The sequence below is a fragment of the Patella vulgata genome, chromosome 1 (genome assembly GCF_932274485.2).
Source record: "Patella vulgata chromosome 1, xgPatVulg1.2, whole genome shotgun sequence".
Classification (NCBI taxonomy): domain Eukaryota; kingdom Metazoa; phylum Mollusca; class Gastropoda; family Patellidae; genus Patella; species Patella vulgata.
This window is the reverse complement of record NC_065879.2, coordinates 37,118,013-37,136,658: the sequence shown is the minus strand read 5'-3', so window position 1 is coordinate 37,136,658 and position 18,646 is coordinate 37,118,013. Positions and strand designations below refer to the sequence as shown.

Below are 18,646 nucleotides of genomic sequence, written 5' to 3'. Positions count from 1 at the left end.
GGCCAAATGGAAAAGTTAAACTTATTTTGGGGGTCAAGGTCAGACAAAAAAGGGGTCAAGGTCAAAGTTTATGCACGTGGGGTCAACGAACTGATCCCTTATAGAAAGTACTGCCAATGCCCTAATCAGAAACATATAACATGTGGTTCTTCTAAGAATTATTTTTTTACCATTTGCCCAGTAACAGATACCAGTGGTAAAACACCAGTTTAGGGGAGGAGTTTATAGGGTTAAAAAAATAGAAAAAACATTTTACAGTCCAAACGAATGAACTACATATCATTTTGATAATATCAAATTATAATTCATGTAGTTACGTGTACACAGGAGCTAGGTTTTTCGTTCTGTCCAAATGACAAGTTGTTGTTCTGAACCAGGCCCTACAGCCTTCATCTCTAATAAGGGAAAACCAGGGTGGAAAAATGAAACGAAATGGGGTTTTAGGTCCTCTTGCACCGACTTGTTTAATAAAGGCCAGCATACACCTTGCAGTGTGCTATAAGGAAAATTTTGTCTGGACAGCGGCACTACAGCCTACACTTATATCAAATTCCAACTATCAAGGTTTCTTTCACATTCACACCAATGCATACACAGGACCTTATTTATTTGTCCCATCCGATCGACTAGACCGCTGTCCTTCTCAGGCCCTCAGTCCTGCACCACTGACAAGTGAAAAAAATGACGGAAAATCTTGAAGAACTTTCTCGGCCAAAGTTGGGAGCAAGCGCAGCTCGCAGGCTGGAAAAACTTGATGTTTAAATGAAAGATATTAAAATACATTTGGTATTATACACCTACATAAATTAGTAGAAACTGGAATAAAATGTAGATATAAACAACAGTACCTGAGGTATATCAATACTGCTGTCTAAGACATGCATCTGACACTGAGATAGTTCACAATACAGATATGTATCCTGCCCATTGAAATAATCACGTAGAGGAAAACTAAATCGACTGTATGGATCAAGATGTCTGTAGTGTTTATTTGCACTTCCACCAGGATTGAAATTATTCCAGTGAAGACTTTCATCATAAGCACACCTGTTCAAACATTAAACACTTATTAGCTTTCCAGGTTCAATTATTTATGAATAACAGTTTAAGAGAGAAATCTAAAAGAATTATTTGTTTGACTAACTAAATCTTCTTTAATTTAAAGTGCATGACACCCCCCCCCCCCCTTCCCAAGATTTAATTATTTATGAGTAAAAATTTAAGAGAACAATCTAACTGAATTGTTTGTCTGAATAACTAAATTCTCTTTAATTTACAATGCATGAAAACTGCCCCCCCCCCCCCTACAAAATAGAAGAAAATCAAAAAATTCATTATTGGTACTTTGTAATTGAATTGGGATTTTTAAATATATGATTGTATAAGCTCAAGACATTCTGAAGACTGTATATAAAAGCATGCGTGAAACGTCTAATAATCCAACAAGCAGAAGTCATCTTAGTTTTTACCATCATATAATTCCAAATCTCCATCATAATCTTACCCATTAATAATTAGCTGTTCACCATTTTCTATCAAACTTTTGCTTGCCTTTGAATCAGATGGACTTAGCCAGCAGTTCTTAACTTCTACCTTAAGCGGTATGTCTGAAACAACCATAGAGTCAATGAAGTGAAAACGCAATTGAAACAGAAATTATTAGGTTCTGCACTCCATAAAATTTGGCATCATGATTTTGTTTATTATTAATGAATACCAAATACCTCCAAACCACACATAATTCTATTAGCGGTGCCAGCCACACAAAAGACAATTGCAAACCAAATGCTTCTGCTATCAGATTCCTGTAAACAGTGTTGTAATCAGAGAAAGAGAGAGAGAGAGAGAGAGAGAGAGAGAGGGGTTAGGTATGCCATCTAGGTTTGGCAAATCTATTTAAACCAATCTGATTAAACACAGATGTATATTCTTATACTTTTGATGGCCTTCACTGCATAAAGATCCCACAGGTTGTATTTGAAGGTCGCGTCAGGGGTCATACAGGCGACTTTTGATCCAATGACCTCAATTATTCGAACTACAACTTTTGCTTTGTTTTGTTTTCTAGCAATGGTTCTTCGCTCTGCACGATAAGAACTCTACTGAACAGACCATATGATTGGCTAATCCCTCATATCACCCAGACCGCAGGTTATTTAATAACTCTTCCAGATCCTGATTTTGTGAAGACATGTAAAACATAATGTTGAAATGTGAAACGAAATGGGATCTGTGTTTTAATAAAGATTGTATTTTAACAAAATAATTTTAAAATTATGTACCACTTATAATTGATGCCTGTATATAGACTCTTGTATCAACAGCAATTGGCACGGGTGATGATGAGGCTGTTTTTAGAGGATTGGCGAAGAACTCTGATGCAAACAACTCTAGTTTATAATCAGTATTGTCTGTTACAATGCTTGTGTCTGGCTTCTGGTGGAAAAAATTAAAAAGAAATAAAATTAAATTTAAAGTATACTTCTAATACAAGTAGGATTTTCAATAGTTCTGACTTTGGTTTTAGATATTAATGGCGTGACTATCTGAATAAAAGAACTAAAAATAATTTAATTAGAATGTATAAATAAATAGGCGATTCTTGAAATATTTGAAGTTTTTTGAATGAGCAAGTATTTTAGCAACTCAATAACTTTCTCCTCAAATACATTTGTAACAATAAGAAACATGAAACTTCTTTACTAACTCTTGAAGGTGGGGCAATAGTTTGTTCACATTGGACATCTATTTCAACTTTACGTGATTGGTAATCTTCATCATCAACATAAGTAGCAGGACTGTCATCATTGGTTCCAGACCCAGACATTTCTGTCGGATCCATCCAACCACTTCCGAGATCTTCTAACAAATTATCAGTGACACTGGCAGCATGGATGACAATCTAAATCAAACATAAATATCTCTTAAAACTTTTACTCAATTTCTTGTCCTCAGTTTACTTGGGATCATTTTTACACTTGTGCGTGAAGTTGTCTTTCAGCGGTGGGAGAAAATCATGAAAAACCTATAAGGTCAGGCAGGAGACCCTACTCCTGGTCAAGTGCAAGCCTGGTATTGAAACCACACCATTTGACTCAATGACAGATATTATATTCTATAGCACATGATTTATGCTTTACACCACATGGACACGTTATAATATTCTAATACAAATTTGAATAGCTTTACAAGGCTATTACAAAATTTTTTTTTATACTCTATTGTGCTCAATTACGTAAAAACAGTTCATAATGATGAGTTTAAAGAGATATGTGAACGAAAAGGAAACTTACAGCATTAGAGAAGACATAATTATCATCTATCTGAATATATTTGGTATTACAACCAGTTAAACTTGTCTGTAATATAATATGTGTGTCATTCTGCTCAGCACCACAGCTTTTATCTAATAGAGTTATCTGTTGTTTCACTAATGCCCATTCCTGTAATATAATAATATAATACTTTATAACAAAGTTTTTAACTAATATAATGTGTAAAGGGAGATAACTATTAGATTGCATTGTCTCCCCTTAGACCACAATTTTCTTGTAATACTAATCGCCCAATGTTTACTCCTAGAAATTGTCAATTACAATTCCTAATGTAAAGCCTGGTGCACACTAGGCAACGACATAGGCGATTTCAGTCGCCAACAATGAAAAATCAAAAACTCGCTTAATGTGTGCACTTAATATTTAGGATTCTCTGAAATATTTCTGGACTCATCCTCACTTAGCCTGTTTTCTATACATACAAGAGTCGCCCAATTTCAGCTCATTACTTAGAATACTAAAAATGCACTGCACTCGAACAGTGTTGAACTAAGACGGCTACACCACCGCCTGATCATCATGTACCAAAAAATATTAATTCAAGTGACATAGGTTTTTTTTTGTGTGATCACCAAAGTTGTTGTGAAGTGTGCTTACTCCACTTACATTGTGGTGATATTTGTCACCAAACTTGTCACTTAAGTTGTCACATAGTGTGCGGCAGGCTTATGTTCTCTCCTTAATTTTATTGTGTGCTCTTAAAGTACATATCAGTGATTTTTTATCAGTATAAGAATTTGTTAGCCTGTTTTCTTCCTAAGATCATCTAATTTGTGAGTCAGGAACACTGTACTATATTGGGTATGGAGTATGATTTGACAATAAAGAAAGAGGTACCTACCTGTAATAAATAGTTGGGTATATAGATCGTCATTTTACCACCAGCACATTGGGTTTGTATAATTTTATGAAGATTAACCTTCATGTCATTTGAATCAAACAACTGATTTCTTTCCTTCTTTGATTCTTCCCCACCTAGTAAAATATTCAGGTAGCAATAAAATCCATCCTCAAAAACATCTTTTATTTTGGTTTAAAAATGTAATTTTTGTTTACCTGATTAAATAATAGTTACTGTTAAAGAAATGAACCAGGGGGTATACAGAAAATAACTTTTATGACCACGCTCCCACTGACAAGGTTTTCGGCTAGAACTGTATGCATAATTTTGCATATAATAAACAGAACAAACTTTTCGGCAAGAACTGTATGCATAAATTGCATATAATAATCAGAACGAAAAGAATAGTTATGGTACATATGAAATGCAAGCAGGAGAATTTCATTTTAACATTAGCAAGGCCTATTCTTCAAATTGCAATTTTCTTGGGTCCTTTGTTTTTACACTATCAATTTGTAACAGCACCCAATTTGGTTTTCTTTTTGCACCCTGATATTACAAAGTATACTGAGATTAAAGTCTGAGATAATCAAGTCTAGTGTTTTACTTAAACAACAACTGAGGTCAAATAATATTGACTAGTATAGGTCATAAACTACAAATAGTAACAAATATATAACTCATACCACTTGATGGCAGAATAAGTTTAATCTGATTAGCAACTTTGATGGATATATATGTTTCCACAGCAGCAATATATTTCTCAGCCCATTCTATTAGTTTATCGCCTGTTAAATTTGTCATTATTTCTTGTCTTGATGCCACCGTCTGCATGCGAATATCCTTTAAATCAGCCTCAGCGTCCGTCTGAAAGTATAGACATTATTAAAGTACTACTCTGTTAACCTTAACTTACACCAAACACACATTTATAAAATATAAAATACCTGTCATCCTAGCTACTATCTATAGATATACAATGGTGCATCCCTGCTAACAGAATTGTTTGCAGCATTATTTTGGTTGATTAAGAATGTTATTTGGTATGTCTAGTAAAGTAAAATAGAAAAAATACATGCATTTTCTTGTTTGACTTCTGCTAGTACAACCTTTATGTAATAATGTATACTGTATTGTTGTATATGATTTTTGTTTATGAATATTGTCCAAAGTGGATGTTTTGATGCAAAAAATAGACCTATCTATTACAACAGACCCAATTCATAGATATATTACAACCATTGTGAGAGAAAAGATTTTGAGAGAGAGAAGGTTTAGCATCCACTCAATTCAACTTACATCATATGCTATATCTTTAGTTCAATAATTCAAATGGGGCAGAGCAGTGGGTATATTGATAACAAATTGTATTATTTGATAACGATTCACAACATCCTATGTATTTACACAGAAATATTTAATCATATACTAGCTTAGCTAACCGGAATTGCACCAGCGAATGTCTTTATTTTTATATTGAATCAAAAATTTGACAAAAAAGAAGCTTTCCTCCAAGTAATGGGTCTGATTCATTCATGTTAAAAGATTTCTCCCCGAAATAAATAACATTCATAATAAAGCAAAAAAACAGTAATTGTCAATTACATCACTAAATACATGTACTGCACCAAATACAAAATGAATAGCACCATTCAATGTCTTGTAAAAAATGTATAATTTCAACCATTTGATTTCCAATAGCAAACAAAGAAAGAAGAAATGAACTGAAATGAGAGAGATTTTGCCTGGACAGCCGCACTACAGCCTACACTTATATCGAAGTCCAACTGTCAAGGATTGTTTAAGAGATCACAGGACCTCTGTTTTTCATCCCATCCAAACAACTATATATCGTCCTTGCCAGGCCCTCCAAGGAAGCTAATCAATATAAACCTCCTTGGTTTGTTTTTGTATCTTACTCTAAGTTCAATATCTTGGAAATATCAAATACTGTTTAAATCAATCAGTTTACATACATGTATGGCAAGTAAAAGAAAGAAAAAATAAAAACAATGTAATAAAAAAATTACTGTCAAAAACATATGTAAAATGTAATATGATGAAAGTCATAATGGGTTAGAAACAATAGGGCTATTCATTAAATATAAGGAAGATGTAATAAAAATGGAAACTTATGTTCCTTTGCTTTTCGTCATCCTTAACTAATTATAGTTCATTGGCTTGTGATAAACAAATTCTTTTTTTTCACTCCACATTGTCAAAGGTGAAATTTTGCATAAACTATCTGTCGAAATATTATGCTTCGCACATGGGGTACAAACGATGACCCACAATAAAAGACACAATATAACTCACCACTATGTCAATCCATCCTTGAATCTTGCGACTTCGGATCTTCCATTTTATGTGGTTTGGGGACTTCAAAATGAGGTAGAAATCTTTAGTTAGTGCTTCGTTGTTAAAAGAGGTGATTTCTAGATCTATTTGGGCCTCTGAGGTGGATGGCTGAGGTGCTTGTTGTAATTCAATGATATACACAGGCCTACAAAATAAACATAATTCATGTAGCAACATGGCAATCATAAAATTTCTAGATCTTTGTAACAATATGCACAGACAATAAGAGTTTGAATAGGTTTATGGCACAAGATTTCCCAGGCAACGTTAAGAATGTAAGCATGAGCAATTATCAAATTTAATCAATGTCCAAAATGTGACACAACCCTCTGCTAACTGATTAACATGATGAAAAAGATTGGCTTTGGTCTGTTAATTAGTTTATTGCTACCCGTTTGTATATAACCATCTATAACAAGTTTAATTGTATCATTACTTGATAACGGTAAGAGTACCCTCATTGAAATGTTGCATTGAATAAACCTAGTAAATTTTATTCATAAAAGTTTTCTGTTTTCATGAAAAAGATTGTTAACCCTAATGCAATTTTTTCCTCCTGGAAATAGTTTTGCTAATCATGTACATGTAAGTTGCTTAACCCCATTTTAGACATCTAATAACAGTTTATTAGGGAAAGTTAGCAGCAAACATCTGAAGGGAAAGCCTTATGTGTCAACTTAGAATACAAAAGCAGAGCTAGACTTACTTCGACAAAAAGTGTCGTCTGCCTTGTGTGGTACATCCTGTTATAGTCTGATAATCTTTATATGATGTCATTACAAACTTTGTTTCACTTAAATCATTCAGATCACAATTCCTTCCTGATTCGGCTTCTACAAATAAAGTGGGATTTTTATACAATAAGAAACAGCATTCACATACCAGTTCACCATTTTGAGATTTCAAAATTAATATGCCACCCAAACAATGTGGAAATTTTTTTAACATTGTAATCAAGATGGGTTCCAGACTATTGTTTAACTATGCAATATCTAATTCAAAATGAAGTGAAATGGGGATTTGATGTCTTCCATTTCTGACCAACTGGGCTAATGGAAACCAGCATACACAATGTAGCGTATTATGAGGGAATGTTTGCCAAGAAAGCAATGCTTCGATTTACTATTCTTTAAATTTTTAGGGGAGTTTTAATCTGCTCCCAATGTTCTACAAGGCACCTCACTTTTTGTCCCATCTGAAATCTGAATAACTAAATGTTTTTCTTTGCCATGCCTTGCCATGTACCTTTGACAAGTGGAAACCAGACTGGAAAATACTGAGGAACTGTCTCAGCTAACATCAGGATTGAACCCGAAACCGTCTCCTTATTGAGCAAGTGTTGTACTAATTACCAAGCCACTGTTGCTCCCATATACAATTCATAAAGTCAAATTACCTGTTCCAACACGAAAGAATATACTGGTCCCTTCTACTTCACTGTAGGTTGTCACTGCTTTGAATCGCCGTCTGGCCCAATTTACTAAATCAGTCTTGTTGATATTCTCCTTTATGGGCATTTTACGCCCTCTCACTTTAATAACAGACTTCTTAAACCTTATACTTGAATGACTTGGAACCTGAAAAATAAAACATAATTATTTACTTAACACTGTAACACTGTTCACCTGAGTATATGTTTATTTATGTAAATATGTTCTGTCTGCTATTTTTTTGTTATTACATGTATGTTATTATATAAAATCTAATTGTGTCACAGCCCAGATGCTCTATAAAATTATTATTACATTACAAAGCAATATCTTTTTAATCAGTAAAGACCATCATTGTAAATCAGATAAAGGTCAAATTGTCCGGTTTAGGGTTTCAGGCTTCTAGATATTTGTTCACTGGTTCCATGGGCATGAAGTGACTTAAAGATTAAAGGGTCATATCTGCATCACAGGTCTAGGTTCATAATGTTTATGAGCATAAATTCCTTCCAAAAAACACAAAATATACTGTACAGTACAAGCCAAATTAAATTGGCATAATATTTTCAATTTAAGGAGACATTTTTGATAAAAAAATTATGCTAAGATGTGTTAATTGACCTGCTTTTTTCAGACCGAAAATGTTCAAGGCCAAGACATAGTATTAAATTTTACAATTTCTTTGAGCAATATTAAGTATTCTCAAATTAGTGTAAAACCAAACTCTGTTTACCAATAAAAATATGAAATCAAAGGGATGTTTTTATATTTGCAAAATAAACCCAATATCTTCTGTAACTTTAAATGGCATAGGTTCGAAATTATATAATATGGTATTGTAATCATAATACATATTTTCATCGTCATAAATAAGAATAAGTCGAATGCCTTTGAAAAAAATTCAGGGGTTTGTTTTGAATCTTTTTCTATGATCCTCATATCTATTCTTGTTTGGCATAAATAAATACTGGTAACCTCTTACTCCATTAGAGTACAGAAATAACCCCAAATATTATGTGATACATTTAGTGCCAGAAATATTAACATTATTACAATAGTAAGGGTGTAGCAAATTGCCAGATTTTAAGCAAGAATAACTTAATGGCATCTCAAAAATCATATTTAGGGTACAAATTCTACCATTATTTTACCACCAGAAAGGTCATAGCATTTAGCAAGCCATCTGGCTTTGTGACAAAAATGCTTTCAATATATATCTGTAAACCTAGTTTGCTATCTTATCTGTATACTACACTTATAGTACACTACCTAAAATCAAGTTGAGGTAAATAGGAGAGAAAGAGAGAAATGGGGTTTAATATCGACTCAACACAAACTAGGTCATTTCAGAATAACATACATGTATGATACAATTTTATTTCAATAATATGCTTGCTTATTGGAGTCTTTATCACTTTATCAGCGGGGGGGAAACTGAGGAACCTGGAGTAAACCCAGGAGTACCGATCGTACTCATTGTCATGTACCAGAGTGGGATCGAAACAACACCACTTGACTCAATGACAGATCTTATGATCTAAAGAACAGGTTTTAGACCAGTAACCCAACATGCAAATTGACTTCTAGTCTGTGCAATACGTAGTTCAAAGTTTTATTTTTTCTTTATTTAAATTCTGTCCTTGATCTGGTAATTGTATAATATAAATTCTAGTTATGCTGCACCATTTATGCCAACCAATTATTAATATTATAGTGTCTGCGGGGTCGTTATAAAAAATTTAATAATTGAAATAATTACTTTGATAGTGAGTTATTGTGGGTTTTTTTTAATACTTGTTATTAAAGGAAGTCTTACCGCTAATGTATTTTTTACACCAACTGCCTCAAGTTTTATATTAACTTATTACAATGAAATGAAAGTGTGTATTACTATTAGTCTCAATCATTTTGTCTCAAATTTTGGAGCCCAAAATCGCTATAGCATGCTTTTATTATCTAAAAGTATGGTAGACACCTCAAACTTTTGGAAGGAAGAAAACAACTGCTTAACTGGAGGATTATTTAGTTTACCAACGATCACAATGATCAACAACACTTCTTTTCTACATAATTAGATATAGAGGATATTTGTCGTTTTAGAGTGAATAACATATTTTATTTCATCGAGAAGCAAGAAAACTACGCATTCGTGAAAATATAAACGTTTTCTTGCTTAGAGATGAAATAAAATATGTTATTCACGACAAAACGACAAATGTTCTTATTATTTTATGATTTTACAATCATTTTAGGTAAAAACAACATGGACTACTGCTAGCCAGTGGAATAACACTTTTATTTCACTGATAAAACGCGGTATTCCACTACTGATCATAAAATAAATAATCTTATTACACATTCACAACCTCAAGAAATTAGTATGGGAAAAATTTTCCTGCAAATCTGTCTGTCAAAAGAATGAATACAAATATAAAACAAGCCAACAGTGAGGCTGATGTCCCCCGCCGAAATTGCAAAATAAATAGATGACACATATTAATTAATCGCACATTTATTTTTTTCACTAAGTTTCATCACTCTCTATCAGATAGAATCAAGATTATCTTGTCCCAAACCATCGACAAATGAAATCGATTAGCTCTGCTTAGCTTCAGCTCGAAATGTTAATTATTGAACTCAGTCAAGACATTCACCTAATGAACATCTGCATATACATCAAGTTTAAACATTCACCTAATAGACACCTATGCCAAGTTTGAACATTCTACCTCAATTAGAAGGAGAGTTATTGTGTTCCAAAGTTTCTACCAATCAAATTGCTTATCACTCTGCTTACCCTCAGCAAAAAATGTTCATTATCGAACTTAGTTAAGGTATTCATATAATAAATCTATACACCAAGTTTCATCAATCTCACTTAATTAGAACTAAAGTTATCGTGTCCCAAAGCATCAAGCAATCAAATTGCTTATCTCTGCTTACCCTAAGCGGAAAATGCTCATCTTCGAACTCCATCAAGGCATTGACCTAATCAACACATACACCAAGTTTGAACATTCTAGCTCAATTAGGAAGAGAGTTATCGTGCCCCAAAGTATCAACCAATCAAATTGCTTATCTCTGCTTACCCTAAGCGGAAAATGCTCATCTTCGAACTCCATCAAGGCATTGACCTAATAAACACATACACCAAGTTTGAACATTCTAGCTCAATTAAAAGTTATCGTGTCCCAAAGCATCAACCAATCAAATTGCTTATCTCTGCTTACCCTAAGCGGAAAATGCTCATCTTCGAACTCCATCAAGGCATTGACCTAATCAACACATACACCAAGTTTGAACATTCTAGCCCAATTAGGAAGAGAGTTATCGTGTCCCAAAGCATCAACCAATCAAATTGCTTATCTCTGCTTACCCTAAGCGGAAAATGCTCATCTTCGAACTCCATCAAGGCATTGACCTAATAAACACATACACCAAGTTTGAACATTCTAGCTCAATTAAAAGTTATCGTGTCCCAAAGCATCAACCAATCAAATTGCTTATCTCTGCTTACCCTAAGCGGAAAATGCTCATCTTCGAACTCCATCAAGGCATTGACCTAATCAACACATACACCAAGTTTGAACATTCTAGCCCAATTAGGAAGAGAGTTATCGTGTCCCAAAGCATCAACCAATCAAATTGCTTATCTCTGCTTACCCTAAGCGGAAAATGCTCATCTTCGAACTCCATCAAGGCATTGACCTAATAAACACATACACCAAGTTTGAACATTCTAGCTCAATTAGGAAGAGAGTTATTGTGTCCCAAAAAGTGTGACGGACAGACAGACAGACAGACAGACGGACGAACCCATTTTAATAGTCCCCTGCTTTCTTCGAAAGGCGGGGGACAATAACTCTGTCTAAAAGATAATAATTTGAACCTGATCACAAAAACTATCATACCTACATGTATTTCTTGAATTTCTAATACAAGTGAATCAACAATACCAGAAATTATTCTATGATTGAATATACACGATAATTCAACATGGAACCTTAATACAGATAAAAACCTGTATTGTAATTTTCGTTACAATATTCTCTGTTTAATGTTTTGCAGCCTATTCTCTACTGATTATTCGGCACACTTATGTTTCATTCTCCAGGGCCTGTCTGAATTGTGAAATCTTAAATACAGACCCAAGTCTTGGTTTTCGTCCTAAGAACATATCCATATCGATACATAATTACTTTTTTTAATTCCCATTTTTTCCAAACGAAAACAAGACAATTATTTAAAACCCTTTTTTTTCTTTAGTAAATGTTATTAGTTATCAGATAGAAATTTCCTTTTTAATCCAATTCACTTTTGTCCTGTCCATCATGGTTACCAATAAAGACAACTCGATTATTTTTAGTTCATTGCATTTCTAAAGTTGAATGTAGGCCAATTAAGTAATATCAAAATTATTATTTTGAAACTACTTCATTGTTTGTTTTTTCGGGGTTTAAAGAAAAAGAAAATATTGACGTGATGTTACATACATATTATAATTTATGTTATAATCTATTGATTTTAGGTTGCAAGCAGAAATACTTTGCTATAATTTTTTTTAGAAAAGAGCTGAAAACTCTTTTTTTTTCTTAAAACATTCCTTAACTTTTTATGATCTACAATTTTTACGCTACATAAGGTCATAAAAGATAAAGATTTTGATACTTTTTTTTTCAGATATTGATTACAATTCAATGAGAGGAGGGTTGGATGGCCGAATGGTTAGCATAAGACCTGTCATTGAGTCAATTGGCGTGGTTTCGAATCCCCGGTTGTACGTGACTAGGAGGCGGGTCACCTATCCAACCTCGTGGGGTTTCTCCGGGTCCTCCGGTTTCCTCCCACTGCTAAAGACCCCTACGCCCAAGCGATTATTGAAATAAAATTAAACCATGTTAGTCCCAAAATGACCTCGTTTGTGTTGAGTAGACGTTAAACCCATTTCTCTCTCTCATATTGTTGAGATATGTCAGTAGGGTTTGAATGATTAACTATTCCACAAGGCCTACAATCACCATGGAGTATTTGTCCCTGATTTTCCATCAATGAACACTCTCTTTTTTTTAAGGCTCTCTTTTTATTGAATAAGCACCCACTGTTTATTACAGAAAGTGAAATTGTACCTTTTTTTAAAAATCAGATTTAAAAATACTGATGCAGGAAAAAAAAGTAGAAACATTAAATTGCTTTGAGATTTTGTATACCAATCATCTATATCATTGTAAGTTTATATTATGTATGTATGTTTGTTTATTTCATGTATAGTCATTTAATCATACATGTATATGCACATAACCGTTAAAGTTTTTTTTATGCAATAAAGTTTCTTCTTCTTTAATAGCTTCTAATGACTTTTTTCTCCTCAGTGTTTGGACAGATTTACTGAACATCCACTTCTACCATGGTGATATACCCAGTAAATATTACCTTTATACTATTTGTTATTATGTACCTTTATTCATCTTTTCAAATTTAAATTTAAACACTTTTATGTATCTTATAAATCTACCACCCCCTCTTTGATTACAATAGATTTCTTTAACATCTAATTCCACTTCAGCTGTGAGGTTTTTCATTAACAAAGTAGTGAGCCTTAAATCCCTATTAATAGAGCTGTAATCACAGATATCGAGTAATTCTACTGATAAACTGACCAATAAAAGACCTGTGGTCAATACGCCATTAAGATGTTGTCTTGAAAAATCACATCGTTTCTAATATTGTTCATTTTCATTATCGATTTTACCAGTAAATGTTATCTGAAGCGGTGCTACAGATACACTGTAACTATACTTCTCATTCAAATGTAATAAACGACCGCATTTTAGCTTTTACGCTCTCTCGTGCAATTAGGTTACCAGTTCGATTATTCACAATAGAGGCAGCTTTTAGTAGAAATTGCCTCTACTAAGTTACATAATTTGGTATATGATCTTAATTCTGGACACTTAGAGTATTATGGATGAGTGATGGGCTATTGTACTGAATATATCGTATAAAAATCTCTCTTTTATATGAGATTACTTTATCCACTGTCATGTACCATAGTTTTACTGCCATTTTTTTAATCTTCCAAGACTGAAAGCTAAATTATTTATCAGACAAATATGAAATCAATATATGGTATATGTAAATTATTACAGAGAAATAATAACTGCCAAAACAACAAGAAGTTATTTTTTGCGCTTTCTGTATTCTAAATTCATTAAAATATATTCCTTTAGTATTCATGATTACATACAATCACAAGAGGTAAGTCATCTAGTCAGGGGTTGGATGGCCAAATAGTTTGCATGTGCACACTGTATCATAAGTTCTGTGAGTGAGTCAACTGGCGTGGTTTTGATTCCCTGGTTGTACGTGACAAGGAATAGGGTCGCCTGTCCAGTCTCATGGGTTTTCTTTGGGTCTTCCAGTTTCCTCCCATTGCTAAAGACCCCTATGTGCATGTGAATTATTAAAATAAAATTGAACCATGTTAGTCCCGAAATGACTTAGTTTGTGTTGAGTGGTCCTTAAACCTCTCTCTCTGTCTCTGTCTGTCTCTCTCTCACATCCAGATCCAGTCAGTTCATAAACTTGACTCATTGTTATTCTTTAGGTAAATAAAGATAGTTTGTCGGGCAACAAAACATACACCCACAACATCTATGTCGTCCGTGCAGTCAACAAGGGTTGTCACATATTTGTTCTTTTGTCAGTAATGAAACACTCACAAAACACCAAAATCTGTTTAACAAACAACCCATTCAGTAATTATCAGATCAGTTAGAATTTGTTTGGCTTCTAAATCTGCCCCATGCTAACATTTAGCATGCAAAACATGTAATATCATGAATTTAGCTGATCTATTTATCAGAAAAAGTTGAAAATCAAGGGTCATAACTCTGGCAATTTTTATTGGAAATCAATTAGGCTTTGTCCCATGACCTTAAACACTGCAAATAAATTTAAAGTCAATCAAATGATAAATTTGGTCTCTAGAGCAGCCACAAGATATTTCAAAGTGATCAAGGTCCAGAACTCCAGCAGTAATTATCGTAAATCACTGAAAATCTATAGGCTTTGTTGTCTCATGACCTTAAACACTGTGTATAAATTTAAAGTCAATCAGATGATAATTTGGTCACTAAGAGTGTTCACAAGATTTTTCAAAGTGATCAAGAGCAATAACTCTGAAAATCAACAGACCTCTTCGTCTCATGGCCTTAAACACTGTAAAAAATTTTTAAAGCGAACAATAGGTGTCCTTGTTTTATGAACTTAACTAATATATATAAACTTGAAGTCAATCAGATGTTAACATTAGCCTTCACAGTGTCCACAAGATTTTTCAAAGTAATGAAGGGGCAGTAATTATTGGAAATCGGTGAAAATAAATGATTCATCGTCTTATAAACTTAACGAATGTGTATGCATTTGAAGTAAAAGAATAAATTAAGTGTGCTTATTGTTGTCTTCTTGCAATATCACAATTACCTCTTCATCAGTATTTCTATATAATGCTCACTACAGGTAGTTTAATATCTTAAAAAAGAACACATCACAGCCTTGAACTAGATATTAACAAAGGTATTTTTGTATGACACTATATCATGTCAGCTATATACCTGGTATGAAAACATTTTCATTCATGAAACTCACATGAAAGGCATGGGGTTAGAGTAGAGGTAAAAGTGTTTCTCAAACAAGAGGTTGGCCGCACTTTCAATAAACATTATTGTTGCCTTAGCCATTCATCTGATGCCTATAAATTCTGATACAAGTAACATAGTTGTTTTGTTTCATTTGTGTTTATGATCTTTCTGCCTTATAAAACATCAACAGTATAATGAAGATGTTGTTATATCATTATCTAAATCATCTCTTGTTTGTAATAAATCATATAAACCCCAGTAAACTGACATATAGATAAATATCTTATGTAGCTTGTAGTGTTTTACTTATCATACTTATATAAAGATATATATATATTGAAGCTATACAACATTAAATTATTTCTAATACAACAAATACAACTTCATTTGGCTTGTAGCCTACAAGTACTTATAGTATATAATACTTGACTTTTTAATTATAAACATGTAGATACATGTATAGTGTTTAATATAATATTAAATAGGGCAGGAACGATTTATATTAAAGGAGCTAAATCGCTAATATTTGGAACCTAGAAATTGACCCAAATGGGTCGCAACGCATATAATAATGTAATTGTATATAAACTGATTTACATTCAATTGTTTCTGTTTTGACTCTGGTTATTCCAGTCTTTTGCGCACGCACTATGGTACACGATTCGTGTACCAATAATAAAATGTTTATTTTGTCTTAAATATTGGATATCAGAAGCCTGCCTTTTCCTGGTAAGATCACAACATCATGTTGATTTGAACTGACAAATAATTCGTATTTTCAATGTGTAAGATTTTGGATGATATTGAGTTAGAGACTTAGCTACTTTAAGTGTAAATTAAAGTTTGATATGATGTGATATTTGGTCACTTATCTGGCACTTATTTTTCAGTTGAAATTAAACCAGTTATTCTTAGCATGTTATTAATCTGTGGTCTAACAGTCTTACATAGAAATGTAGGAATATATCACGATCTGTAAAAGAACAGAACCTATCAGATTCGATCATATCAAGTCTTTTTAATCTTGCAATCAATTATCGAACTTCACGAAACAGTTTCATTAAATTTTCAAAATATATGAGAGACATCAGTATCACTGAACAGATAAATGAAGGTTGTAGTTAATTTAAAGAGACATTAAAAAAAAAAAAAAAAAAAGGCATTGTCACACTTATTAACAAAATATACGTAATTAACTTTGCATAATATTCAAAACAACTGTTATCGAAAATCAAAGAACTGACTTTTTCTTACAGTAAAGTATTCTTTTTAACATGTTTCATGAAAATCACCAGATCATCAATTAGGCCTCAGTATATATCCATTGTTAAATATGTTTACATCAGTGATGGGATTTCAAAATTTTTCTTGTTGGGCCTTTTGGAAAATGTTTGGAACATAGCGTTGAATGTCTAAAACACATATGTAACATGTACCAGCCAGAAAATGGTTCAATTCCATCTAGTATTTCCAGGTGATATAAACAAACTGAGGTGAAAACAAGCCAGCAGTACCTAAAATCTTGGATAAAATTTCTTTTTTATCAGACTGAATCCAAGCTGAAAGATTATCTACCATTGATATTTTGATTTCGGTTTTCTTAATTAAATGTTAAACAATCAATCTGGGTACATTTTAATGTGGACTAAGCCATGAAATATTAGATATTGTTTGACAAATGCAAATGGCTTTTGAGTGATTAATTGCTTAATTGATCACAATTTGCTTTTTTCGTTATTTACGGTCTGAAATTGGAATCATATCACTTGATATTTATGTTCTTATAGATGTGTAAAAGACAACCTGAACTGTTTTATTAAAGGACCTAAGTCCGTAACTCAAAATCCTCCAAAATCTTCGACATCGAAAACACGAATTATTGGTCAATTTAAATCAACATTGATGATGTAAACTTACCGGGAAATGATGAGCTTCTGAATCCGATATTTAAGATAAAATAATTTTTTTAACATTGGTACACGAATCGTGTACCATAATGCGCTTCAGCCCCAGTTGTATTGAGAGACTCGAGGGACGAGGCTAGACACATTGCACCAAATCAAATGGAGTTATGTAGACTAGAATAACTAGACACTAGAAATTTGCACTCGATTGAGATTGCTGACTTATTTCGCCGAACATAACTGATTTGAAATTGGAGTAAAAACGGAAACCATTAAATGAAAATCAGTTTATATACATTCATATTACAGTATTATATGCGTTGCGACCCACTTTTGTGAATTTCTAGGTCCCAAATGTTAGCGATTTAGCTCCTTTAAGCCAGACAGAGGTTATTCTATATTCCAGAGTCACAAAATAAAGGAAATTGTAATATATGTAATTATTGAGGTCATTAGGTTACCATATGTAGTATATCTAATAGTAGGTATTTAGTCACACCTTCCAGTGTGTATAGTTTAACTGTTGGCAATATTATCAAGGCAGCCAACAATATGCAGAGAATCCAAAGAGTTATGGCGTTGAGTTGTGCCAGATGTGAACCTTTTCTTCCAAGTGGTAGCAGTCAAATCTATGGCGTAATAATATCCTACTCTACCAGTTACTGGTAACTATATCGAATTTTAAATAGGAACTTGGACTCTTCATAAATTCTGATCACCCATATGTATAAAATTTGATCAAAAAATAAAAGTTGTTTATGATGGAAGTACCATATTTTTCGGGGTATAAGTCATTACTTTTTCCCGCTGAAGTCCGGCCTTCGTCTTATATTCCACTTTGACTTATATGCGGATGAAGGTAAAAAAAAAAATGACATCTCGAAAAAAAAAAATTCAGTTACCGTCGCTCCACAATGCTGCACGCACTATCGTCTAAAACAAAACTTCTCACGCTATTCCAATCGAAATATTTGTAGACGTTTCTTAGCTTGTTTATTTCTTTATTTAAAAACACCCCCCCCCCCTTTCAAATATTATCATCAACCCGAGAAAATATGTCATCAAAATAGAATCTTTTCTCCGACATTTGTCAAAATTGGCAGGTTTTCATTTCACACGTATCAGGAGATTTCTACTT

General features: G+C 33.1%; 1 protein-coding gene across 1 annotated transcript in view; it reads right to left on the bottom strand.

Moving 5' to 3' along the window:
- Positions 1-18,646, bottom strand: part of LOC126816149 (transforming growth factor beta receptor type 3) — a 74,721-nt gene that overhangs the window by 13,676 nt on the left and 42,399 nt on the right. The window contains exons 5-14 of the mRNA XM_050542378.2: positions 7,931-8,111; positions 7,241-7,367; positions 6,493-6,679; positions 4,863-5,043; positions 4,177-4,310; positions 3,294-3,443; positions 2,708-2,902; positions 2,283-2,436; positions 1,505-1,607; positions 849-1,047 (exon numbers count right to left, since the gene is read on the bottom strand). Of these exons, the coding sequence (XP_050398335.1) occupies positions 849-1,047; positions 1,505-1,607; positions 2,283-2,436; positions 2,708-2,902; positions 3,294-3,443; positions 4,177-4,310; positions 4,863-5,043; positions 6,493-6,679; positions 7,241-7,367; positions 7,931-8,111 (1,611 nt within the window). The remainder of the gene's footprint in view (positions 1-848; positions 1,048-1,504; positions 1,608-2,282; positions 2,437-2,707; positions 2,903-3,293; positions 3,444-4,176; positions 4,311-4,862; positions 5,044-6,492; positions 6,680-7,240; positions 7,368-7,930; positions 8,112-18,646) is intronic.